At 39.2% G+C, this 26,216-nt stretch overlaps 1 protein-coding gene and 1 long non-coding RNA gene across 5 annotated transcripts; both read right to left on the reverse strand.

The window, feature by feature from the left end:
- Nucleotides 1-1,697: 1,697 nt before the first annotated feature.
- LOC310733682 lies at nt 1,698-7,239 on the reverse strand. Of its 2 annotated transcripts, XR_014535848.1 has the most exons (4): nt 7,078-7,239; nt 6,646-6,805; nt 3,379-5,890; nt 1,698-3,340 (listed from the first exon to the last, which is right to left on the reverse strand). It is a non-coding gene; the product is annotated as an uncharacterized lncRNA (long non-coding RNA). The 2 variants fall into 2 exon arrangements; XR_014535849.1 differs by having other exon boundaries at nt 1,698-5,890.
- A 395-nt stretch (nt 7,240-7,634) lies between these two features.
- Nucleotides 7,635-23,630, reverse strand: tab3 (TGF-beta activated kinase 1 (MAP3K7) binding protein 3). 3 transcript variants are annotated; one of them, XM_083554959.1, is made up of 7 exons: nt 23,376-23,628; nt 20,531-20,701; nt 18,769-19,825; nt 18,303-18,463; nt 15,672-15,765; nt 9,855-9,938; nt 7,635-8,528 (listed from the first exon to the last, which is right to left on the reverse strand). In XM_083554959.1, the coding sequence occupies exons 2-7, from the start codon at nt 20,630-20,632 to the stop codon at nt 8,323-8,325; spliced, it is 1,704 nt and encodes a 567-aa protein (XP_083411085.1). In that variant the 5' UTR covers nt 20,633-20,701; nt 23,376-23,628; the 3' UTR covers nt 7,635-8,322. The 3 variants fall into 3 exon arrangements, with proteins under 3 accessions (XP_083411085.1, XP_083411086.1, XP_083411087.1); XM_083554960.1 differs by having other exon boundaries at nt 9,864-9,938; nt 23,376-23,622; XM_083554961.1 differs by lacking the exons at nt 7,635-8,528; nt 9,855-9,938 and adding an exon at nt 9,958-12,338 and having other exon boundaries at nt 23,376-23,630.
- Nucleotides 23,631-26,216: the final 2,586 nt, after the last annotated feature.

A 26,216-nucleotide genomic window follows, 5' to 3' on the forward strand; every position in this document is an offset into this window, starting at 1 on the left:
GCATTATGAAGATTTACTTTGATCAAACAAATATAGAAATGTGGAGATGTTCCACTTTATTTTCATTGAAAAAAACCTTAGCTTTACTCCTCTTGGAATCCAAACAGTTCCTTCCTCCAAACATTCATGTGAAATACTGTGCCATGCTTCTTGTAAAACTTGCTAAAGGTGTTCTTCACTAGTTGGAGATTTCTTTTTGACCTTGTAATCCAGTTCATCCTGGAGCAGTTCAATAGGATTTAGGTGCGGTGACTGGGCAGCCATTCCACGATAAATAACACTCCAGCTGCTCTCTAAACAACACTTACAGAGCTTGGACGCAAAGCTAAGTTTTTAGGGACAGTGTATTTATAACTATCTGTATATTAACATATCAACTAGCCAGTAGTGCTTCTTTTAAAGTTAGCTCACTAGTTTTGCTGTGAGCAAATATTTTGTAATGTTTGCTAACTAGCTAGCTATCCTTTAACCAATTACATTTTATTTACTGTCAGCTAGCGAGTTTGTTGTGTTTTCAACTTTTGTTAGATAGCTAGCTAATTCTATATAAGCGTATGTGTACATAAAATGGATTTTCCTAAAGTTCTCTAGCTAGTCATGCTGTTTGACATGTGCTAATGTTTAGTAACTAGCCTGTTATCTATGCATAGGATATCCTGTAAGAAATGGGGTTAATTTTAGCTAGCTGGTTCTGCTGTGAGCTTTACCTCTATGTTTGCGTTTTTAAACATACCTAGCGATGTTTGCAGTGGGATTTTCTCTAAGAAATATTGGTAACTGTAGTAGATTTTCCATTAACATTTTCTGATATGAGCTAGCTAGCTTTTAACACATGGGATGTTGTCTGATGTTATCTAATTCTTCCAATGGCATTTTTATTTTTGTTATCTAGCTTACTTTTTTCCTTTTTTATTATAGCTAGCAAATTTCTTTACATGTATTTCCTCAAACTAAGAGATTTACTGTAACAGAAGCTAGCTGGTTTTGCTATGAGACAATTGTAATGTTAGTTAATTTATAGATTTATTTATGAATAAGACTTTCTCTTAGGTTAGCTAGCTAGGTTATTGCCTACATCAGCTAGCTTGGTATGGTAAAATCCACAAATGTGTCAATTAATATAATTATTTATTCTTTTTTGATGCTGCATATTAGCTAGCTAATACTGTAGCTAAATTTTTTTTCTTTCTAACTTTTAATTGCTCGGGATTTAATGTTACCTCACTAGCTTTGAATGGGAATATCCTCTCATATCCTCAATATCCTCTTTTTTCTACTGTTAGCTAGCAATTTTTTTTTAGCATTGTGACATTTTAAGAACTGTAGCTAAAAGATTGATCCATTTGCAAGAATGTCAACTTGCTAATACTGTGGGATATTTTATGCACTAATTAGCTTTATTGCACTCAGACGTTTGGACTCAACTAGATGAATTATCAAAGGGTGTTTTATCAAACAAGAGACCTGAGAGGTTGGAATATAATTTTTAATAATGTAGTTTACCATATTTTCACCAAACTGTAGCTAATGTCAGGGTAATAGAATAAGGTGTATGGCTAGAGCATGCTACATGGAGTAACATGGGTTAATTAGCTTTCCTGGTAAAACTGTGAGGTTTGTTAGTGCACATGTAAGAAGTGAATTCACTTTGTGTGTCACGGAGCTATTATGGCTAGCGGTGAGTTTTTTTAATAAAAAAAAAAAAAAAAAAGGTCCTGTCAGTTTTAGCAAAAAAACGAAATAACGCTAAAATCGTATTTTGTCATTTTTATTGCATCTTTACATCCCTCGTCCATGGTTACAGCTTTTATTTTCTTCCAATTGTAATTCCAAGTGCATTCCAAGGTGTTCTGAAAGCAGACAGGTTTTAGCTACAGCTTATACAATTCTCACCTTATAAGATCTGCAAAAATTTTTACTTAAGGTTATTGGCCTTGAAATAAAAAAAATGTAAAAACTACAAAAAATTATTGCTAATCAGAGGTTTATCAGTTATCTTGTATTTCAACATTAGTGGAGTAAACAGAAAAAATGATTTTGCCTGGTAAAAATACAAAGGGCTCACTGGATGGCAGCTGGGTACTGAGTACTTACTATTCAGTTCACACTACTTAGTACTCACTACTCGGTACTCATGACGGTGTATTTATTACTTAGTACTCAGTATTTATTATTCATAATCAATATTCGGTACTCAGTATTCAGTACCCATTATTTACTACTTACTACTCAGTATTTATTACCCATTATTCAGTATTTGTGCCACTACAATTTGGATTTTCTTATGTACCTGATATTTTAGGATTAACATTTAAGTTTTAAATTTTTAATTGAATCACTTTAAGTTTCGAAAAGAAAAGGATCAAAATAGTCAATCCGTTTAATACCGAGGCAGCTGATTGGCTGAAACAGAGCTAGCTGTTTGCTTGGATGTGTTGTGTTGTCAAAAATTTTAACCATTATTTATTATTTATAAATAAATTCATTTTGTTTTATTTGCTTTCATTTCATGGCTTTTTTTTTTTATAGCCTTCAATGAAATTAATCAAATGCAAAAAAGTCTAATTCACCTATTCGTTTCCTGTATGCTGATTAGCTGAAATGCTGCCAGTTGTTTTATGTTTAGTTAAGTTTTTTTTTTTTTTTTTTTCGTTTTGTTTTTTGTTTTTGCTTTATGTTGAAATTTTTGTTCCAATTTTGAATTCATAAAAGATTGACCTAAAATTCTATTCAGTAAATAAAAAAATAAAATAAAAAATAAATGATCAGGTGAATCAAAATGAAAACAAATTCAATTGTTTTGAATCAGCAGTTTTACACCAATTTGTGCCACTTGTTAGTGTTTATAAGGTTCTGCATGTGAGGTGTAAAATCTGAATGTGTAGAATAAAATAATAAAATGTACAAAATTAAATTCAGAAATGTTTAGTTTTTAATTTAAACCCAATATTAATCAATTACGTAAATATAGAAAGAAAAGGGAATTAAAAAAATATTCACAGCACAGATTGATCACTTTATATTCAGATTTGGACAGAGCAGAATAATTTTGTGAATTTTGATTGGCTGGAATGAAATTGTGAAAGCTAAATTAGTACATTCACTTGTTACAGAATTGAATTTCAAGCCTTTTGTTTGGATTATTTTTTGTTCAATCTGAAATGTTATGCCTTAATTCTATGAAGTAGGATAAAATCAACAAATTCCAATCTGATCAGATTTATTTGTTTTATAATGGCCAGATGTACGAATTTTAATTTTAAATGAGATCACAAACAGGAAGTGCCTAGCTAACAATCAGTGCTGCTATACAGTAGTAGCACCAACGGCTAGGTAAAGTCTAGCGAAAATGTGCTTTATTAACATAGTAAGCAGAACCACATATTTTAATCATTTTAACTATAAAACTGCAAGAATTAAGTTCATTTCCTGATCCAAGTGGCACAAAACATTGTCATTAAAAGAAAGATGTGAATCAGTGCATACTGCCTACTGAATGCAAGCACAAACACTGCCCCGAATAAAATAACCCATGATAATGACATCATACGTGTTTATTACACATATTACAGTAAAAGTCTCAGTTATGATTGGTCTCATACAAGATCGGCAGCTTATATATGTATACAAGTCGTTCTGATCTGTTTCCATAGCAACACTTCATTTACAAGGACTCTCCACTTTATAAATGTATTATAAAATACTTATTTTCGGTAAGGAGGAATGTGTTTATTTACCATCAAAGGAACGAGTCTCCAGTGTCAAAGCTTTGTCCCATGTAATAATAAAAGATAAAGCTTTTCAAAAAACTTCAGGATAGACGGGTTTACACTTTGTATTATTCAATTAAAAGCAAGAGGAATGAAAAGAGGACATAAAAGAACGTTTTTATCCGATATAAGGTCGAACAGGAACTTCCCTACACTATAAACCGAGGCGTCTGTCCTACTTTTAATGAATAAAAACTCTCATAACTGTTGGCAAATTTCTGCAGAATAAGAGGAATAGAGCATTTTTTTTCCTCGTGTCAACAAATGCACATACGGGAACTTGATGCACGGGGGGGGGGGGGGGGGTTTGTTAAAAAAATACAAATAAATTTCCTAGAAAATGTTTGATGTGGTAGGAAACTCGTAGGTCGTGGTTTTAGCTGAGCCTTGTCAATAGACTAGCTTCTGATCAATAATCTCACAAGTCACATTTATTAATCTTATCTTACTGAAGTATTAATACTGAACACTTTGTCATGGTGGAGTAGAGGACTTCTGTATCTCTTAGCACTGTCTGTTTAATGTGCGTGAGAAAGAAAATGGCATGACAACACGTTTTTTTGTGCGTGTGTGTGTGTGAGAGAGAAAGAGAGAGTGTGTGTTTATGAATTCTGTCCAAATTGTCTCAAAACCCCTCGAAAATGCAGCTGTGACCTGAATCTGATTTATATGCACTAACAAAATAAACAAGTTTAAAAAAAAAAAAAAAACACGCACTATGCTCTGGATTACTTGTTGCATGAAAACAGGAAATGCATCTGCTGTGATGGAGAAAAAAAAAAAAAAGATGTTTCCTCACAGCACACAGGGTAACAGGTCTCTGGTCTTGTCAGCAAGATGTTTTCCATGTCTACTGCGTCAACATTTGAGAGCTGATTAACTGCCTGTGTGGGTGTATAAGAAGGAAGACATTATCTACAGTACATCCACAACAGCAACCTCACCCTAGATTATATATCTACTGAGCAAATATTCCCACATGTAAGATATTAACATGCTTAATATAAATTACACACACTATATACACTTTTTCTTTTTTTATACACGTTTTCAAAAGTTTTAGGTCACCTGGTTATACGTGCGGTATGATTTTTGAGCATTTCACATTTAGTCTCAATTTGCTCTTAGAAGTCCTGCCGTTCTTCTGGGAAGATGTTCCACTAGATTTTGGAGTTTGCTTATGGATATTTGGGTTCATCAGCCACAAGGGTGTTATGAAAGGCAGGTACTGATGTAGGTGAGGTGAGGAGGTCTGGGGTGCACTCAGCGTTCCAATTCATCTCAAAGGTGTTGAGTAGGGATGAGATCAGAGCTCTTTAGCAGGCCACTCAAGATCTTCCTCTCCAAAGCATGTAAAGCAGATCTTCAAGGAGCTCACTTTGTGCACATGGGCATTGCGATACTGGAACAGGTTTTGGGTTTCCAAGGTCATATTGTATTATAGCGCATCTAAAGACGTCCTGTAGAATTGAGTGCCTCCAGATTTGCGGTAACAGTTTGGAAAAAAAACATATGTAGCACGAAATGTCAGGTGTTCCAATACATTTGGCAATATAGTGTATGTGTGTTTATATATTAACATGTTAATAATTTGCTAATGTGATTTTATTTTAACAGCGCTAATTTTATTAACGTGCGATTAATGCAGCATGCATGTCTGTTTGACCATTTTTATATAAAAAATATAAATAAATACATAGAAATGATGCGAAAATAAAACCAACACACATTTTCACGACCTCCTTTCTTTACTCGGATATAAAAAAAAATTCACGGAAATACTGTTTTAAATCACGTTTCGTTTGGAGTCCTGATCATTTGCGTATTTCAAAACACCATAATTACTTTAAAACACTTAATATTTTGTCTTTATGCTCTATGTTTAGTATGGTTTTACTAATAATAACAAGATGATAATAATTTGCATAAAGCATCCATATTTGTTAATGCGGACTAAAGCAATCAAAACTTGAAAGTATTCATATAAGGTACATTTAGAACAGATAAAAATGCGCGAATATGTTGCGATTAATTATTAAATATTAACTACTGACAGCCCTAATATATTTATCAATAGCCCCAAGGAACCTGCTGAGACAGAGTCAGCATATCAAATAAATCTACCGTAATTTCTGGACTTTAAAGCGCACCCACTGAATTTGACAAAGATTTTTATTTTGAACATAAATAAGCCGCACCTGTCTATAAGCCTACACTGAAACTAATGAACTTTACACAGGCTTTAACGAAAGACAGTGTTACACAGTGTAACGGGTGAAATATGTTGTGGGTCCTTTAAGAGCAGAGTGGCATTTTGGGAATAGCCTGCCGCCGCATTTTTTCCGGTATTACTGCATGTGTGCAAGACCAAGGAATATGTCCTTATTATTTTCTGATGCTCATTTCTAAGTTTCTTTGACTAACCCGTAACGCTGTTGCCAAGAAAAATAAAAAAAGCACGAGTTTTGGAAACCTGTCTGTGCTTATATTATTTCTGTTGTAACTGGCGTTAGCGAGCTCTCCCTTGACCCAGACTCAATGCGCTACAACAGCTTGTATCTAAACAGTAGCCTACAAGAAAGTCATTGTTCACTGTCTTCCTCCTTCCTTTCACAACTATTTCTCTCGGGAGTTTTTCTTTTGGCATCGTCGTGCGTTTAAAAAAACCTTTTTTTCTCCCGAAGCCGTGCAGCTCAGAACACAGGTGAGGTGCGGTTTTTCGTTTCCGTTCAGAAATTTCATTGCTCTAATGTTATGTGGCTCAGTTTTTTGGCTTAAAGTTTGTGAAACCAGGAAAAACCCAGGAAAAATTCATGAATAAGCTGCGGGGTTCAAAACGTGGGAAAAAAGTAGCGGCTTATAGTCCGAAAAATACGGTAAATAATTTGATCATTTTCCTGATGTGTGATTGGCTGAAAAGTTGACAATCATGTGTTCCCAAGGTTCTCTGATACAGATTTCTATGGATTCTAACTGTATCAATTAATTTGTTAGGATGTGGATTTTCTTTTCTAAAACAACACAAACAGCTTAAACTGCATATTAATCACATTAAATTATAAAATACAAAAATATTTTTTGCATCAGATTTATTTGCATGGCAGGATAATTTTTTGATACTGATTAGTCAAACTGACTGATCTCATCTGCCTTATGTTTCACAGGTGTGAAGTGGAATTTGAAAATATATATATATATAAAATTTACAATACCAAGGTGTGTCAGTGCACCCAAAAATAAGATTCATATGTGCCTTCTGAACATCTCATTCCACATTTAGTCTCCATTTGCTGCTTTATATTATAACCTCCACTCTTCTGGGACGATGTTCCCCTACATTTTGGATTGTGCTTTAGATTTGTGGGGATTCATTCAGCCACAAGGGTGTTAATAAAGTCAGCCACTGATTTAGTTGAGGTGAGGAGGCCTAGGGTGCAGTCAGCAGTTAGTCAGAACCATTTTATGCACAACTGTGTAGCAAATCTATGAATTCCTTGAAACATCGCAAATAATTTTTAATTGAATTTTGAACTCGGTTTGCCAACACGGTAACACGGTAGCCCATCAGGTCGTTTTGTTATATTGGAAAAAGACAGTTTCCAATGGATACAGCAAAATCTCCAGTTGAATAGTATCTTGGGCATGATTTTATTTTTTGTCCCAAAAAACAGACCTAGGAACGGTTTCTACAGGAAGCTCATAGGAAAGTAATTCACGTCAAGAAAACGCAGTGTGGGTGTGAGATTAAGATACTTAATTTAGCAAAGAGCATGAAATCCAAATTGAACTTGTTCATTCACATGAAGCCAGGCTCCTAACTTCTTTTACCATCAGCTTTCAGGAATGAAGAGCTTGAGTGTGTCATCACATAAAATCAATTCCTTTATTAAGTACAGCAACATGATACATTTGCACAGAAAAAAAAAAAAAAAATAAATCAACACCTTTGAATACAATACAGTATGGCATAAAAAGCATAAAAGTACCAGGTAGGAGAGAATTCATGTGCACTTTTGTCTCTTAGTGTTCTTTACTCAGCGAGGAACTCCTCCTTTCCGGTCCTCGACCTCTCCTCCTCCTCCTCCTCCGCTTGAGCGTTTACAGTGTACAATGTGAGTCTACAGTAGGACTAACCAGAGTCTGGCTCATGCCACTTCAACGTCTGGTCGGCTCAGCTTCCCTTTCTATATGTAAACATGGCTGTCTCTTTCAGCCTGGAAAGGGGGCCATGCCCCTTCTCCTCCCACTTTTGCAGATAAAACCACACCCTTCTGAACTGGTTTTGCTCCAGAGCCGACCAGACCCTGGATTTGTTTCACTTAGGCTCGCCTGATCGCTTGTCAGTAGGAAAGAAAAGTCATTCAAACAAGTGCACAGATGAGGGCTGGGGATGGGGCCTGCATAAGGATCAAGTGGGTGCCTGGCTTGATAGTATACACAGATTTGGTCACGTCTCCCTCAGCAGGGCCTTTAAAGGTGCATGAAGGGATTGAAGGTGTAAGGTTTGTAGGTTGAGCCGTGGGCGGGGCCGTGCTGATAAAGAGGCGGGGTTTCAGGTGTAGTTTGGCATCTCACACTGCTCACAGCGGTTCAGAGCCGGGTGGTTAAGAAAAGTGCAGCTCTTGCAGTTCCAATGGGCGCCCTCGAAGTCCTCGTCACGCTGCGGTAGTGCTGGCGGCTTCGGTCTTGGCTCTCCTGCGCCAACTACTCCTCCGCCTACTCCTCCAACTACTCCTGCTGCTGCTGCTACTGCTCCATCTAACAAAGAGAGAGAGATTCAGATAGACAGACATGAGATCGATAGTAGATATGAGAGAAAGATAGACATAAATTAACAAACAGAAAAAAAAAAGACATGGAGATGGTGTGAGAGGAAGAGAAAGGTTTAGAATGACAAAAAGAGAGGCGTATATACAGAAACATGAGGAGAGGGAAACAAAGACATACAGACAGCTAGAGAGAGCAGGATACAGAGAGAAGGGGGATGGGGGGGGTTTAGGGGTTGCAACGACTCCTGACTCATCCCGCATCATTCAGCAGTGATGTTCAGGTTCTGTAAAGAGATGAGAAAAAAAGTGTAACATGATCATCTCTTCAACTCTGCTCTCAGAGTCAGCTGAGGTCAATGAGAATTAAACCAAGAATGAGCGGGTGGGGGTTGGGGAAGCAGGAAGTGCTAAATTCAGTCAGAAGAAAATCAATAAAAGTATTTAAGGAGCCGAGATGGAGGACGATTTCTACTTCAGCTCGCAGGATGAAGTTTAACAGGTTCTCGCTGCACTAACTCCTCCCAACACCTAAATCCTGCGTTCTGATTGGTCGTCAGGTGTTGATTACTTTTCTAGAACAGCGGCTCCACTTAACCATCAGTGCACTTGCTCTGATGCGTTATTGTTTCCATGGCAACAGCTTGTTCACCGGGACACACAGGATGAGTATTCAGCTTCAGAGGTTCCAAGCTGCAGCTTTTTGTATTATTAACTTGTGTCAATAGCTGCTATAATGTTGACAGAAACATGCGCAAACACCGAATAAATAAAAATATAACGATATTTACATATAGTCAAATTGCTGAGGTACAAATAGAATAAAACATCAGGACGTGAGGTTTCAGGACATTAATCAACATCACAGTGGGAACAGTAAAGTTGCTCCGGTCAGTAATAATTTCCCTAAAATATTACTACATGATGCCGTTTTTCCTTTACATGGCATTCATAGTAACAATTATTTACCTTTCAGAAATGTAGCTGATGTCCGATGGAAGTACAACTTGCCTCTAACTAACAATGGACATTTGTATTAATATAATGTCAGGGATAGTTTATATTTATTTATAAGTTTGAAATCACAGTCAAATTCATTGTCCACATTACTTTTAGATGCCCAGTCGTTCAGGACGGCCAGCCGAAAGAACGTTCAAGATTTACGAAACTGTTTATAGGTCACAACAGAACTGGATGTGGTTTGTGGTTATAATGACGGGAAAATAAAACTAATTCAGGTAACACTGACTTCAATTTCTAGTTAGCTTCATACTCTCATACCGTCAATAGCACAAAAATAAATAATAAAAACAAAAACAAATCTCACCTTTTTTGGGTGGGACAACAGGACCAGGCTGGATGTTATCATAAAAGTTGTTCATTGCTTTAGGGTCGAACTTGCCTTGGGAGAAAAACATTAATGCATCAGACATGATTTTATTCCTCGGTTACAGCTCATTAAACACATTTAAACCATTACATATATACCAAATTAAAAGTTAGAACTAATATTTTACACACACACACATTCATATATACAATGTTGTGAAAAAATGTTTGCCCCCCTGTTATCACACCTGAGTTAAATGTCTCTCGCCACACCCAGGCCTGATTACTGCCACACCTGTTCACAATCAAGAAATCTCTTAAATAGGACCTGCCTGACAAAGTGAAGTAGACCAAAAGATCTTTAAAAGCTAAACATCATGCTGAGATCCATAGAAATTCACAAACAAATAAATAAGAAAGTAATTGATATTTATCAGTCTGGAAAAGGTTATAACGCCATTTCTAAAGCTTTGGGACTCCAGCGAATCACAGTGAGAGCCATTATTCACAAATGGCAAAAACATGGAACAGTGGAGAAACTTCCCACGAGTGGTCGGCCGACCAAAAGTACCCCAAGAGCACACCGACGACTCATCGAAGAGGCCACAAAAAACCACACAACTTTCTGTTTTGCTGCTTCAGGACCTGGAAGACTTGCTGTGATAAATGGAACCATGAATTCAGCTGTTTACCAAAAAATCCTGAAGGAGAATGTCTGGCCATCTGTTCATGACCTCAAGATGAAGTGAACTTGGGTTCTGCAGCAGAACAATGATCCAAAACACACCAGCAAATCCACCTTTGAATGTCTGAAGAAAAAAAAAATAAAGACTTCGGCATGGCCTAGTCAAAGTCCTGACCTGAATCCTATTGAGATGCTGTGTTCATGCTCTAAAACACTCCAATGAGGCTGAATTACAACAATTCTGCATAGATGAGTGGAGCAAAATTCCTCCACAGCGCCGTACCAGACTCACTGCAAGTTATCGCAAACGCTCGATTGCAGTTGTTGCTGCTAAGGGTGTCCCAACCAGTTATTAGGTGTAGGGGGCAAACACTTTCACACAGGGCCATGTAGTTTAGGATTTTGTTTTCCCCTCAATAATGAAAACCTTAATTTAAAAACTGCATGTTGTGTTCACTTGTGTTATCTTTTACTAATATTTAAATTAGTTTGAAGAATACTAAATTTCTGAAGTGTGACGTGCATAAATAAATAAGAAAATCAGCTGTATAGACATATACAGATACATTATATCTATACATATACATAGCTTTGAGGACAGCTCGGCACACATTCTCTAATTCCTATAAGTGCTACTGTACAAATCCATAAAGTGGCAAGAAACACTCAGTTAAGTAAAGAGAAACACAGTCCATCTTTACTTTAAGTAATGAAAATCAGTCAATCTGAAAATCACATGAAATTTTAATGCATCAGGTGCAGTCTTTAAACCATCAAACACTATGATGAAGCAGGCTCTCATGAGGACCATCCCAGGAACGAAAAAAACAAGATCTAAGAGTATTACGTTTATAGGCTACCTCCTCAGAAACCACCGATTTGCATAAATGCTTTTGAAGTGGATATGATATATATTTATTACACACACAGTATTCTCACAAAAGTGAGTGCACCCCCTACATTTCAGCAACCGCTGTAGTACACCTTTGAAGGGACAATACAATAGAAAGTTGGATATATTTTAGTCATTGTGCAGCTTGTATATCAGTACAGTTTTACTGTCTTTTAAAATTCAACAAACAGCCATTATTGTCTACATAGCTGGCAACAAAATTAAGTACACCCTAAGTGATAGCAGCTGTACGTTGTGTAACCGTGCAAAGTCACATGTCCTATTCGTCGTGTTCATATTGTCTTCTGCTTGACAGGAACATACAAATCATGTATTAGAGCAGTTCAAATTTGGTGCTTTCAGTTCAGTTTTCTCATACTGACCACTGCATGTTCAACATGGCACCTCATGGCAAAGAGGATTTGAGAATTAGAATTGTTGCTCTCCACAAAGATGACAGAGGCTATAAGATCGGTAATACCATGAAATTGAGTCACAGTACAGTGGCCAGTCACACAGAGGGTTTTCCAAAACAGGTTCCACTCAAAACAGGCCTTGCAAGGGTCTGTTAAAGAAGCTGAGTCCTCGTGCTGTGCATCAGGTGCAGAAGCTGCTTAAAAAAAAACAGACGTATGAGTGCTGCAGCATTGCTTTAAAGGTTGAAGAAGCGGACGGTCAGCTTCTTGCTAAAGACGACCTGTCCAAGAGCATGAATTACTGGAACCACGTCCTGTGGTTAGATGAAACTGATGAACTTCTTTGGCTCAGATGGTGTCCAGCATGTGTGGCGATTCCCTGGTAAGAAGTACCAAGACAATTGTGTCTTTCCTACAGTTAAGCTTGGTGGTGGTAGCATCATGGTCTGGGGCTGCATGAGTGCATCTGGTACTGGGGAGCTGCAGTTCATTAAAGGAAACATGGAATTCAACATGTACTGTGACATTCTGAAACATGACACCCTCATTTTAGAAACTGGGCCAAACGACAGTGTTACAACATAATAACGACCCCAAACACACCGCCAGGATGACAACTGCCTTGCTGAGAAAGCTGAAGGAGATGGAGTGGCCATGTAGGTCTTCAGACCTTAACCCGATTGAGCATGCGTGGGGCATCCTCAAGGGGAAGGAGGAGAAGCGTGATGTGTCAAACACGTACACACAAAGAAATAATTATTTGTTCACTTTTTTTTTTAGTGTGGCTACATGCTGTGAACCTGCATTTGACACAGAAACAACCCTCTCAGATACTGATGAATTTGAGCCTCGTACAGCACAACACCAAGCAAAGCTTAACAGTTCATACTGCTGTATAATAAATAAATTAAAGGCTTTAATTAAAGCAGGACAACATTTAGTAGAAAATAACTCCGAGATTAATGCAGTTTGCACCAAAAAAAAAATATCGATTTGTTTTTTTTCTTCCCTCAGGACACAGAGCTGCATTTTCCTAAAACTGTTTCCCTTCTTACTGCTCTATAAAAAAATAAAGTTTATGTGCAGTAATTAATAATTAAGAGTGCATTTAAACTTTTCTGGAGTCCACCTTTAAACTTAAAAACAGACCCAGAAGCAGAGGCACAGGAGAGCAGATACTTTCTAATCATTCTGGTCATGAAGATTATTTGTAAAATTATTGGACTCTGATCTTGTTAAAGGTGTGTCTATTCTTTTTGCCCCACCCTCCCAAAAAAAACTGACAAAAACAACAACAAAAAACACTAGATCTGAAGAATACATTAGTGTGATGTTCGCTAGGTTTAAAATAGGCATGTGATAAAATGAAGACAAGTCGCTTATGTGAGATGAACAGGAAAGACACAAGAGATGAAGGAAAGGGGGCGGAGTTGATAGAGAGTTGTCGCCGCAACAGTCTATATTTTTCGCCTCTGGGGTAAAGATAAACATATATAGAAAGAGAGAGTGTTTGTGTGTATCTCTTTCTTTTTTTCTTTGTGCATGTGCATGTGTCTCTTCTATCTTTCTGTGTGTGTATCTCTGTCTCTATGAGGATGAGCTTGAGTTGCATGCTCATACTCTCGGTGTGTGTGTGTATATATATATATTATATATATATATATATATATATATATATATATATATATATACAGTGGGTACGGAAAGTATTCAGACCCCCTTAAATTTTTCACTCTTTGTTATATTGCAGCCATTTGCTTAAATCTTTTAAGTTCATTTCTTCTTCCTCATGAATGTACACATAGCACCCTATATTGACAGAAAAACACAGAATTGTTGACACTGTTGCAGATTTATTAAAAAAGAAAAACTAAAATATCACATGGTCCTAAGTATTCAGACCCTTTGCTCAGTATTTAGTAGAAGCCCCCTTTTGATCTAATACAGCCAGGAGTCTTTTTGGGAAAGATGCAACAAGTCTTTCACACCTGGATTTGGGGATCCTCTGCCATTCCTCCTTGCAGATCCTCTCCAGTTCTGTCAGGTTGGACGGTAAACGTTGGTGGACAGCTATTTTTAGGTCTCTCCAGAGATGCTCAATTGGGTTTAAGTCATTGCTCTGGCTGGGCCATTCAAGAACAGTCACAGAGTTGTTGTGAAGCCACTCCTTCGTTATTTTAGCTGTGTGCTTAGGGTCATTGTCTTGTTGGAAGGTAAACCTTCAGCCCAGTCTGAGGTCCAAAGCACTCTGGAGAAGGTTTTCGTCCAGGATATCCCTGTGCTTGGCCGCATTCATCTTTCCCTTTATTGCAACCAGTCGCCCTGTCCCTGCAGCTGAAAAACACCCCCACAGCATGATGCTGCCACCACCATGCTTCATTGTTGAGACTGTACTGGACAGGTGATGAGCAGTGCCTGGTTTTCTCCACACATACCGCTTAGAATTAAGGCCAAAAAGATCTATCTTGGTCTCATCAGACCAGAGAATCTTATTTCTCACCATCTTGGAGAACTCCATGCGGGTTTTCATGTGTCCTGCACTGAGGAGAGGCTTCCGTCGGGCCACTCTGCTATAAAGCCCCACTGGTGAAGGGCTGCAGTGATGGTTGACTTTCTACAACTTTCTCCCATCTCCCGACTGCATCTCTGGAGCTCAGCCACAGTGATCTTTGGGTTCTTCTTTACCTCTCTCACCAAGGCTCTTCTCCCCCGATAGCTCAGTTTGGCCGGTCGGCCAGCTCTAGGAATGGTTCTGGTCGTCCCAAACGTCTTCCATTTGAGGATTATGGAGGCCACTGTGCTCTTAGAAACCTTAAGTGCAGCAAAAAATTTTTTTGGAACCTTGGCCAGATCTGTGCCTTGCCACAATTCTGTCTCTGAGCTCTTCAGACAGTTCCTTTTACCTTAATGATTCTCATTTGCTCTGACATGCATTGTGATTTGTAAGGTCTTATATAAACAGGTGTGTGGCTTTCCTAATCAAGTCCAATCAGTATAATCAAAAATTTCTGGACTCAAATGAAGGTGTAGAACCATTTTAAGGATGATCAGAAGAAATGGAGAGCACCTGAGTTAAATATATGAGTGTCACAGCAAAGGGTCTGAATACTTAGGACCATGTGATATTTCAGTTTTTCTTTTTTAATAAATCTGCAAAAAGGTCAACAATTCTGTGTTTTTCTGTCGATATGGGGAGCTGTGTGTACATTCATGAGGAAAAGAAATGAACTTAAATGATTTTAGCAAATGGCTGCAATATAACAAAAAGTGAAAAATTTAAGGGGGTCTGTATACTTTCCGTACCCACTGTATATATATATATAAATAAATAATCTCTTTAAAGTTGTGTCTCTCTTTATTTGAGAGCAGGTCTGAGTGTCTCACGCTCTCAGCGTCCACCAAGTGGAACATTCTCGAACGGATTTTATTTCATATTAATAAACTTGAACCTTCTAAACATTCTCTGTCTGAGGATGTGGCTTTTAGACCGTGATAAAATTCGGAATGAGATGGCTAATGCAGGGTGAGCAGGGAAGGGGCGGAGCTTCCAAGCTGTTCGTCAATCATTACAAACACCATGAACCAATCTTGATTTATTTAGTAATAAAGATGCAAAGCACTTTTGGACAGCGCTCTCGATAAGGGGATCTGCAGTAAATATCTGTATCTGATGCTGTATTTTATTTTTTTATTTATTTTTTTACAGTGCACATTTTGATCCTTGCAACTTCCTCGTCCAATGTGTGTTTTTTTTGTTTTTTAATTAAACCAAACAATCTGAAACACTCCACATCACACAGATTTGGGATTTACCTCGAGACTGCAGCAGGTCTGTCTCCTTTAAGGTGCAATCGATGTTTATCTGTAGCTGTCTGTTGTGCGTCCGGATTCTGGTCATATCTTCAGGCTGGTGCGCGCGCGCGCACACACGCACACGCACACACACACACACACACACACACACACACACACACACACACACACACACACACACACACACACACACACACACACACACACACACACACACACTTTCCGGTCATTGCTTTGATTTAGCCAAACACATTTTGCTATAAAAGAGAAAGACATGCTCATAACCAAGTGTCTGATTTCTAACACCATTGTGAGGAATTTGATCTAATGACGGTAAATAGCATTCTAATGATCTCTCTCTTCCTCCCGCTCTCCCTCACACACACGTGCATTCAAACAATAAATCCAGATTTTCACCATCATTTGCACATTCGTACTGCTTCTTCTTCTTTCGGCTTCTCTCATTAGGGGTCGCCACAGCGGATCATCCATCTCCACACCCCCCTATCCTCTACATCTGCCTCTTTCAACCCAACTACCTGCATGTCTTCCCTCACCACATCCATAAACCTCCTCCTTGACCTTCCCCTTTTCCTCCTTCCTGGCAGCTCCATCCTCAGGATTCTCCTACCAATATACCCCATGTCCCTCCTCTGCACATGTCCAAACCATCTCAATCTCACCTCCCTCACCTTGTTTCCAAAATGTCCTACATATGCTGTCTCTAATAAACTAATTTCTGATCCTGTCCATCGTCGTCACTCCCAACGAAAACCTCAACATCTTCAGCTCTGCTACCTCCAGCTCCACCTCCTGTCTTTTACTGAATGCCACTGTCTCTAAACCATACAACATCTCAGGTCTCACCACAGTCCTATAAACTTTCCCTTTCACTCTAACAGATACCCTTATCACAAATCACTCCTGCTATCATTCTTCTCCACCCCGCCTGCACTCTTTTCTTCACTGCTCTAACACACTCTCAGTTACTTTGCACTGTTGACCCCAGGTACCTGAACTCCTCCACCTTCACCACCTCTTCTCCATGCAACCGTACCACTCCACTGCTCTCTCTCTCATTCACACACATGTACTCTGTCTTATTCCACCTGACTTTCTTTTTCCCCTCTTTCCATCCCATACCTCCACCTCTCCAGGCTCTTCTCAACCTTCTCCCTACTCTCACCACAAATTACAGTATCATCCGCAAACATCATAGTCCATGGAGACTCCTGTCTGACCTCGTCTGTCAACCCATCAATCACCACTGCAAACAGGAAAGGGCTCAGAGCCGATCCTTGATGCAGTCCCACCTCCACCTTGAACCAGTCTGTTGTTCCTATTGCACACTTTACTGCTGTCACACTGTCCTCATACATGTCCTGCACCACCCTCACATACTTCTCTGACACACCTGACTTCCTCATACAATACCACAACTCCTCTCTCCACCCTGTCGTACGCTTTCTCTAAATCCACAAACATACAATGCAACTCCTTCTGACCTTCTTTATACTTCTTCATATTTATACATCTTCTATCTCCATTCGTACTGCAATATATGATAATATAAGGATGTGTTTGTATATAATAACTCATTCACAGCCCCTTTTTCTTTTCTCCGAGTGTCTATACCCTAAATACATCATTCAAAGGCTGCTTTGAGAGAGAGAGAGAGAGAGAGAGAGACTCTCTGTAAGGGTCTTTCTTTCTCTATAAATGTGTATTTCTTTTTCTTTCCCTAATTGTGTGAATGTCTCCCTCTCTTTCACTCTTTTTTACTTCTGTCTGAGTGTGTATCTCCTTCTTTCTCCCAGATTGCAGGTTTCATTTCCTAAGAGTTTCTCTCTCTCTCTTTCACTTAAATGGTGTGTCTCTGAGGGTATCTCTTTCTCTCTTTGTATGCACGTCTGTGTATCTGTGCGCGTTGAGGTTCAGTCACACTGTTGTACCATGTGACACAATAAGAACCAACGTTAAAATATGAACTACTACTTCATTGGATTTTAAGGTAGAAATACAGTGCACCCCCAAGTCAACGCATGCTACTTAGATGCAGTGACAGACACACCTCCGTGTCCTCATTGGGTGAATAGGTGTTAGGTGTGTTTAGCGACTAACGTTAGAGTTATGGATTCTTTAGTGTTATAATGCATGTGAGAAATCAAGTATAATTATAATAGTAATAATAAAATGTGTATGACTAAAACAAGACTAAACTTGTGGTCCACCACTTAATATGTTCCTGAGGGAACTCTGATTTTAAATATGCTCTGTGCGTAAAAAGGATTGACGAAAAGCCATGTACCGAAATATTTTGGTATGAATACGTGTACAGTTACACCCCTGATGAAGAAATTGTTTTCGCAAGTGAATGAGTGCTAGCATGATAATATTTACAAATTCTTTTGTATCGCTGTAGCCGTCGGAATATAAAAATCGGACCATGGTAATTAATAGAAAAAATGTATTCCACTCAGTATTCAGATTTTAAAAACACGAATTGATTTTTTTATGGTTTTACAGCATTCCTTGCAGTTGTCTTGACGATGACTAACGCGTTGCAAATGAAGTAGAACATGAAAGCACTGGGTCTGACAAACTGGTGTGTGCGCACGTGTACATGCTCACCAGCGAGATGGTACTGGAGTTGTTGACGCGTCTGAAGCGCCTCTGCAGCGCGTCGTACTCCATGTCGTTGACCTCAGCCTTCAGCTGCTCCACCTTCTGCTTCTCGGCCCGCAGCTCCTTCAGCAGACGTTCCATCCTCGCACGTTGGTGCAGCAACAGAGCTACAGGACACAGGGGCAACACCCTTAGATCAGTTTACCGACACACAAGTGTCACCAATGCAGGGAAATAAAATGTCAAAACTTCAAGTGTGGTTCAGGCAAATAGTGAGAGACATAAATACTTAAAGCAACACCATTATAACACACATTGAAATGTAAAAACAATACAAGCGGGATTGGGTGTGTACTGATAACATATACTAACTACTGGCTATGACGATATTTACAGTATGTGTGTGATTGAGCTGCTAAATAAAAAGATGACGACCTGATTATCAGAATGAGTAAAGAGGTTACAGGTTTACCCTGTGTGTAGGCATAGTCATCAGAGCCGGAGCTGGAACGTCGGGGCATGTGGCTGATGTGGCTGATGCTACTACTGGCTGAGGCAGAGATAGGCAGGATGGGGGCGGGAGTGCCGTGTTTCTCGCCCTGATCCACGATGTTCAAAAGCGACTCCGTTTCCACGGGAGGTGACGGTGATCCCGAACCCAGCTGCTGCTGACCCGGCCCCATTTTAATCTTGATGAAGGCAGAGCTTCCGGCTTGCGGAGAGGAGGCGGGGCGTGGGCGTGCGCCACCCAGGTAAACGCTTGGGTGAAAGGAGGTCCCAGGGGGTGGTGCCATGCTAATGGCCCTGGATGGGGAGCTCGGAGAGGGACTGTTGGGCATGTAAAGTGCCCCCTGAGAAGTGTGTATGGGGGAGTTACTGCGCTGTCGGGCATCCAGCGTCATCTCGATCTGGTTCTTCATAGAGCTTTTGGCAGGCATGTAGGGCCTGTAGGAGACATGCTGCTGGTACTGCATGTTGGGCAGGGTAGGAGAGCTTATGGGTAAAAAGGCATGATGCTGGGGCGAGCTGTAGGGCGACTGGTACGGTGGCGTGCTGTACGGTGAAGGAGAGTAAACAGGCGCATTGGATGACGCCCAGGGCGAAGGCTGAGGGCTCTGAGAAGGAGAAGGGCGCATGTACAGGGCATTTCCGCTGTTTCCGTAGGCACCAGGAGGAATCTGGAGCGCCTGAGGAGCAGACGGGATGCTCGAGGAGAGCGCCAGTGTGATGGGGGTCATGTAGCGAGGGGGTACAGGAGTATATGTGGGTGAAATGCCCTGCACAGTGGGTGGAGGAGTGGGCGTGTTAGCTGAGCGCCCAGGATCACATATAAAGTAAGTGCCGTATCCTGTATTGGCGTTGGCGTTAGCATTGGCACTCTCATTGGGCGGGGGAAAGCCGCCGATGCTGATATGCAGCATGCGGTTGCGGCTCAGGTGCACCTCTTCCCCGCTCTGGTACTCCTCGTAGAGGTAGCGACTGCTCTCCTGAGCCAGCAGGTGGCAGCAAACCTCCAAGTTGTTGTTATTCTGAAAAGTGGAAACAAACAAACAAACAAACAATTCATTTAAAAATAATACAAATTGTTGTAGCTTCATGACAATTACAGACTTACCACTTAAAAATGTATCAACAAACGATTTTGTTCATGTTTTCAATTATTATTATTTGTATGAAGAGGATATATAAATTTTTTTTATAAAAATATTTAAAAAAGTATTTAATAAGTTTTTTGCTTATTATATGAAATAATTATATTGATAAAATGTTTTATATAGTCTTACATTCCTATCTCATAGTTACAGTAATACACATTTAATAATTATTTGATATGTATAAATAAACAAACAAATATAAATAAAAGTAACTAATACAGCTATATATTTTTTCTTGATATTTATAAAAAGACAGATGTTAGATCTATTTTTTTTTGTTTTTAATTAGTACAGTTTTATAATTTTTTTTTTGTCTGGACACGGTTAGATATAAATCTATCTGTGTCAGTGAGTCAGCGCTTTTTAGCAGGTATCAGAATTCCTTCAGAGTTTCTTTCTTTCTATATTCCTCTAATCATTAATTATTGACCAGAAAGCAAACATGAGAGAAAAGAACAAAGAACCAGCAGGAGGAAAAGAAGGAGAAGGAAAAGGATGAAGAGGAGTAGGAGGAGGAGGTTGGGTTTTTCATGTTCTCTCTCTTCAAAGCTACGGATGAGTTTTCTAGAAGCAGCTTACCTGCAGAAGGCACTGGGACACGACCTTCTCTGGGATCTCGGGAAAACGGTGCTTCAGGTCTTGAAGAACGTGAATGTCCACCTGCTGCGCGCCCTGTGCCATGCTGAGCCCACGGCCTTATTGAGCCGCCAGCCGCGAGGGCAGCAGCTGCTCTTCTCTCATCACCTACACCTGCACACATACACAGGAGCAGTCAGCAATACGGATTACACACTTTCTACACACTTTCATTGATGATACAGTGGAATAGAGGAGACCTTGAGCTTGAATGTGCGTAATGTTGTAGGGCTGGTGCAGGATTAATAGATGGCAAATGGCGAGAGGCTTAAAAAGCAGAGACTGTTAGAAAAACAGCCCTCCCACGAAAACCACATACGCACTCAAAACCTAAAAACCTGCTTGGTACTAAGATTCCTACTCTGATCAGATAATAAAGTGAAAAATGCCAGTGCTGCACCTGTATCCTTTCTAGAAAATTGCTACACTTCCTAAAGTAAATGGACACACAAGCTGACTGAAACCCACATGTTGTTTTTCAACAAATACAATTGTATAGGAGGTCGGCCTGCTGTAGCCTCAAAAAGAACTAAAAAAAAATAACCCAAAAGAACTGCACAGAACCCTGATCTCCTCAACTTCACTGAACAATTTTGAGATGAACAGAAACTGGAGCATCCACAACATCCTAGCATCAGTACCTGATTTGATTTGATACCTGATCTCACTAATGCGCTTGTACCAGAATGATCACTAATTCTAGATCTGGTAAAAAGCCTTTGCATAAAGGTTCTTGTTATTATAACAGAAAAAAAAAAAAGATGTTTAACAATGACGAGTGATGGTCAGAGGTGTACAAACTTTTCTACGTAGAGATTACTTAAGCATGTTTTCACACTTGCGGTTTCATTTTGACACAAAATAGCTGGTTATCCTCAGCTACCTAACCATCCAAGATTTGCGATCTAACTGGAAAAGCTGTGCAGACACTGGTGGTGTGATGATTACCTTCCTAAAACATCCTGCGATTTATTCTTCACTCTCCTGAAAAGCCTCTGACGTTACAGCTTCAGTTCAAACCATTCCAAATGTTCTCACACTGGAGAACATTCAATTAAATGTTAAACATCTGAATGATCATATTGTCAAATACAGGATGTGTTCTACAGACTTTGCTCAGCAGTAAGAAGGATTCCTCAACCCTTATTCGCTCAAAGATGACATTATAAAGTGCTTTTAAAGACTGGGAAACCAGACACGGTTCAAGACTTATTAAACATTCAACATGAGATCATTCCAAACTGTCTTTGGGATCAGTTTCATGCCCACAGAAATGCCTAAATAAATAAATGAGGAGAATATAGTATGTCTATATGTTATAAATATTAACACGAAACACATTATAGACTGAGTAAAACATCTAAAACAGCTAAAGTCTGAACCCAATGTAACGTAAAAGAGCGGATAAAATTAAAACAACAAGCCTAAAGATTAAGTTAATAAAACCAGGTTAATCCAATAAAGTGTTTTTAAAAGGTTATTTTTGTTCTGCTAATCATAGGGATTTCAGCTAAACACTTGCTAATGGATATGACTGGATGTTAGCATGTTGTTAGCCGTGAAAGCAAAGACAGAACGTGGGACATATGACACATTTATTTACAGAAATGATGGATTTTAATGAAAAATAGCCGAGCTGGAGATTTTCTGTAAATATTAAATATGATTTTATATCAGAATTGTTTTTTTGTTCTGAATCTGCAATGCAACGCTAAGCAGGTAGCAAGCGAACGCCTTTTTAACAAGATATATAACAATACTTTAAATAACGTTTAATGTAATAATGTTTGAAACAAAACGTGAAGATGGAAGAAAAAAGATAAATAAAGAAAATATTGGCCAGAAACATTTTAGATATAGAGGGTTTCAGCGGTCTGGGAATCGATTCAGCGAGTCTGGGAATCGATTCAGCGAAGGGAGGGGGGAGGAGTGTCGTTTCCGTTAACGCAAAGATAAGGTCGACTCAGGAAATCCGAGTTGAGTCCCAATCACAGTCTATACATCTTATCGTTCTTATCAATACTTGAACTACATTATTGGTATTGCTTTTTTTCTATAATGAAGCGTACATTGTTGTAGAATGATTGTTTTCTTGTCACTTCATAAACACACAGCATTTCGAGAATATGCGATTCGAATCGACTCCTTAGACTCGGAGAAGGCGCGAATCGAAACAGCCCATTCTGCTACAGCGTTAGCAACGTCGTGTTTGTTAGCTGGCAACACACCTAGCGGTTGCTTTAGCTAGTTATTCAGCTCGAGTGCAGCAGCAAAGTCGAAACAATTTAAGATATCAATCTCACAGCCTTATCGAAAATCTTATAATCGTATTATGAACCAATAGAGTAAAGATTAGCCGCTAGCTCGCAAAACCGGAAACGATGTCGCAAAGAAACGGCCACCTGATATACGGCAGCTGGACATAAAACACAAACAACGATAATAAAGCCATCGTGAGTCATTTCTACATGAAAAAAAGAATAAAGAGTGACACGTGAATAAAGAGATGTGTGTAGGAGTGAGGTGATAACAGTGATAGAAATGGTGGAGGAAATGTGAACGCTGCTGCAGGTAAACGCCTCTTTCATTTCCCGGATTGTGACTCCCGTCAAGCGCCACAGCGATCCACCAAAACACGCTATAATCTAAAATGACTTGAACACCGCCAGACAGGCGCGGAATCAACAACCTCATTCACTGCGGTTTAAATGAAAGCACGTCGGCGCAGAAGCTCAAAGTGTCACCGTGTCCAAGAGCCCCGAAACCCCCATTAGCACAGGATCAGTACCGTGTTGCGGCTCCTTGCTGCCATTGAATTCCAGTGCAGGATTTTGGTGTTTATCCTCTGATCCACACGGTGTTTCAGATCACCAAAAGCGCCCCGGAAACCGCCACAATGCTTTAGTTTATCTCCAGCGGCTCCTGCAGACTAAATTCGCGAGACCAGCTGCTACTGCTCACCGAATCTGTGTTTAGTTTCACTGCAGAGCGTGCGATACATCACTGCCACCTAGCGGCGCGGAGCAGCAGCGCATGGTGTGATGTCCTGCACTGCAGTCACATGGCCGAGTTCAGGTTTCAGAAAGAAAAGGATTTGTGTTGAACATGTTTCAGAAAAGAGAAATAATTCACTCAAAAACCCCCATTCATACCATCACTAATATATCAGTCCCATATAACCAGTATAAACACATTCTATTCTTTTCTATTCTATTCTATTCTATTCTATTCTATTACAACAAACTTTATTATATTCTGTTTCACTGAAATCTATTCTATTCTATTCTATACTGCATTCTGTTGTCTTGTACCGTAACTTGTGCAATAACAATAAAGTTTCATAAATGTTACTGAAATCAATTCTATTCTATATACAAAATAATATTACACAGATATATCCTACAGACTTTTCTTCTAGACAGATTCTTTTTTACTCTAGTCAAATGAATAATATTCTATACCACTCCTGTGTGATTCCAATATATTCTTTATTAATTCTCCTCACTCCATTGACTGTACACGTTTTTTTTTTTTATTCTAGACAACACATTTTTTCCCAAGTCGTTTGTATAGACTTATGTCTTTTCCTGTACGGCCTGCAGAGGGCAGCAGAGTGGCGCGTGGAGTGTCTTTCATTCTCATGTACACCTGATCGATTAGGTTTATAAAATTGTACATTGCTCGTGTGTGTGTGTGTGTGTGTGTGTGTGTGTGTGTGAGACAAATGTGTCAATATGTAAACCAATCAACAAAACTGTTGTGTGATAAAGCAGAGTTACCATATTGATTCTTTTTATACAACAACATTTTGTTTTATTTCTTGTACACCACACCAATTTGCTAACAGTTGTTTATTATTACGTTTTTATTTTTTTGCTAGTAGTTACTTTTAATGTTTAGGAAGTGTGTTAGTTCCTGCTCTTGCTTATCTTGTAGCAGCTATACACACATAAACACCATCACTAGCTTATCCTTATTCGCTCTCACTACTTCTTCTTCTTCTTCTTCTTCTTCTTCTTCTTCTTTCGGCTGCTCCCATTAGGGGGCGCCACAGCAGATCATCCGTCTCCATACCCCTCCTGTCCTCTACATCTGCCTCTTTCAAACCAACTACCTGCATGTCTTCCCTCACCACATCCATCAACCTCCTCTTTCCTTATTCTCTCTCTTGATGTTAATAAACAAACAATAAAAAATAAAACTCTGTACATTTTTCTGGTATGATATTCAGACTGTTACAAAGCAATGACACTGGAGACTCCTTCCATAAATTTATTTCTCCTTACATCACATTTTACCATATTGGGTGATCACAGATGATTGTTTATTCTGTTTATAATTATACAGAGTGTTTGCTCTACACGTGCCTGCGAACAAGCCGAGTGCATTAATACAAAACACACATTACTATCAGAGCTGCAGAGCTGCTGCTACAGAGGATTAATCAACACCTCCTGACCAATCAGAATCCAGGAACCGTCACAAGAGTTTCAAAAAGAACTTTGTAAAGCTTTTGATTTAGGGCACACTCCAGAAATGTTAAAGCAAGAGAAGAAAGAGGATAGAGGAGGTGGGATGATGGCAGCTGTGTGTGTGTGTGTGTGTGTGTGTGTGTGTGTGTGTGTGTGTGTGTGTGTGTGTGGGCAGGCTGTCCTATTGCTCTGATCCCTGCCCACAGGTGTGTGTTATTTTTGGTCGTCCCCCTGTGCACTCTGCTTTGGCTTAAGGAACCGAGGAACCGAATCCAAAAAAACTTTAGGTCCCCTGAGAAAAGAAAGATATATCTTTCTTTCTTTCTTTCTTTCTTTCTTTCTTTCTTTCTTTCTTTCTTTCTTTCTTTCTTTCTTTCTTTCTTTCTTTCTTTTCCTAATAATTATTTCTCTATCTATCTATCTATCTATCTATCTATCTATCTATCTATCTATCTATCTATCTATCTATCTATCTATCTATCTATCTATCTATCTATCTATCTATCTATCTATCCTCAAAGGCAGTGCCAGTTTGACCTTTTGACTCGAGATATCTAAAAATCTTACAGCATCCATGAGAGAGCGAGAAAGAGAGAGAGAGAGAGAGAGAGAGAGAGAGAATGAGAGAGAGAGAGAGAGAGAGAGAGAGAGAGAGAGAGAGAGAGAGAGAGAGAGAGAGAGAGATTAAAAGATGCATACTGGGGCACTCCTCAGGTTACCGAAATGCTCTTGAACTCCACGCTGCTTTTTTCACACCGTGCCTTTACTCAAGGACAAAAATCACCCTATGGGAAAGGACAACGGACAAAACGGGGTCTTACCTCAAAATCTATTTCTATCTGTTTCACAAAATCATTTCTCTAATGAGCTCAGACTTGTAAGGCGAGCCCAAGCTGACGTGTCCAACGATCTGTGAGTCAGCAGCTGCAATAGGAACCATTACTTTATTACTTATATTTCCAAAATGGCTCCTTGTTTTGTGCACTTGAATGTCCGGAAAAATGTCCTTACAAAGTAGCTGGTCAGAAATCCTCATGTAGATGTAAATGTAGATTCTTAATAAACAGAATTTTTCATGCACATTTACTGTCCTCTGAAAAAACTCAACATACAGCCATTATTGTCAAAATAGCTGGCAACAAAAGTGAGTACACCCT

The sequence above is a fragment of the Silurus aristotelis genome, assembly GCF_946808225.1.
Source record: "Silurus aristotelis genome assembly, chromosome: 11".
Taxonomy (NCBI): Eukaryota; Metazoa; Chordata; class Actinopteri; order Siluriformes; family Siluridae; genus Silurus; species Silurus aristotelis.

Bases quoted from the DNA above. Each gene is read 5' to 3' on its own strand.
- tab3 (XM_083554959.1), bottom strand. From the start codon at position 20,632: ATGGCACAGGGCGCGCAGCAGGTGGACATTCACGTTCTTCAAGACCTG. The intron at 15,766-18,302 runs GTGAGCATGTAC...CGCGCGCACCAG, and splicing joins ACTCCAGTACCATCTCGCTG to CCTGAAGATATGACCAGAAT. The intron at 9,939-15,671 runs GTAAATCCCAAA...TTTTCTCCCAAG, and splicing joins AGACCTGCTGCAGTCTCGAG to GCAAGTTCGACCCTAAAGCA.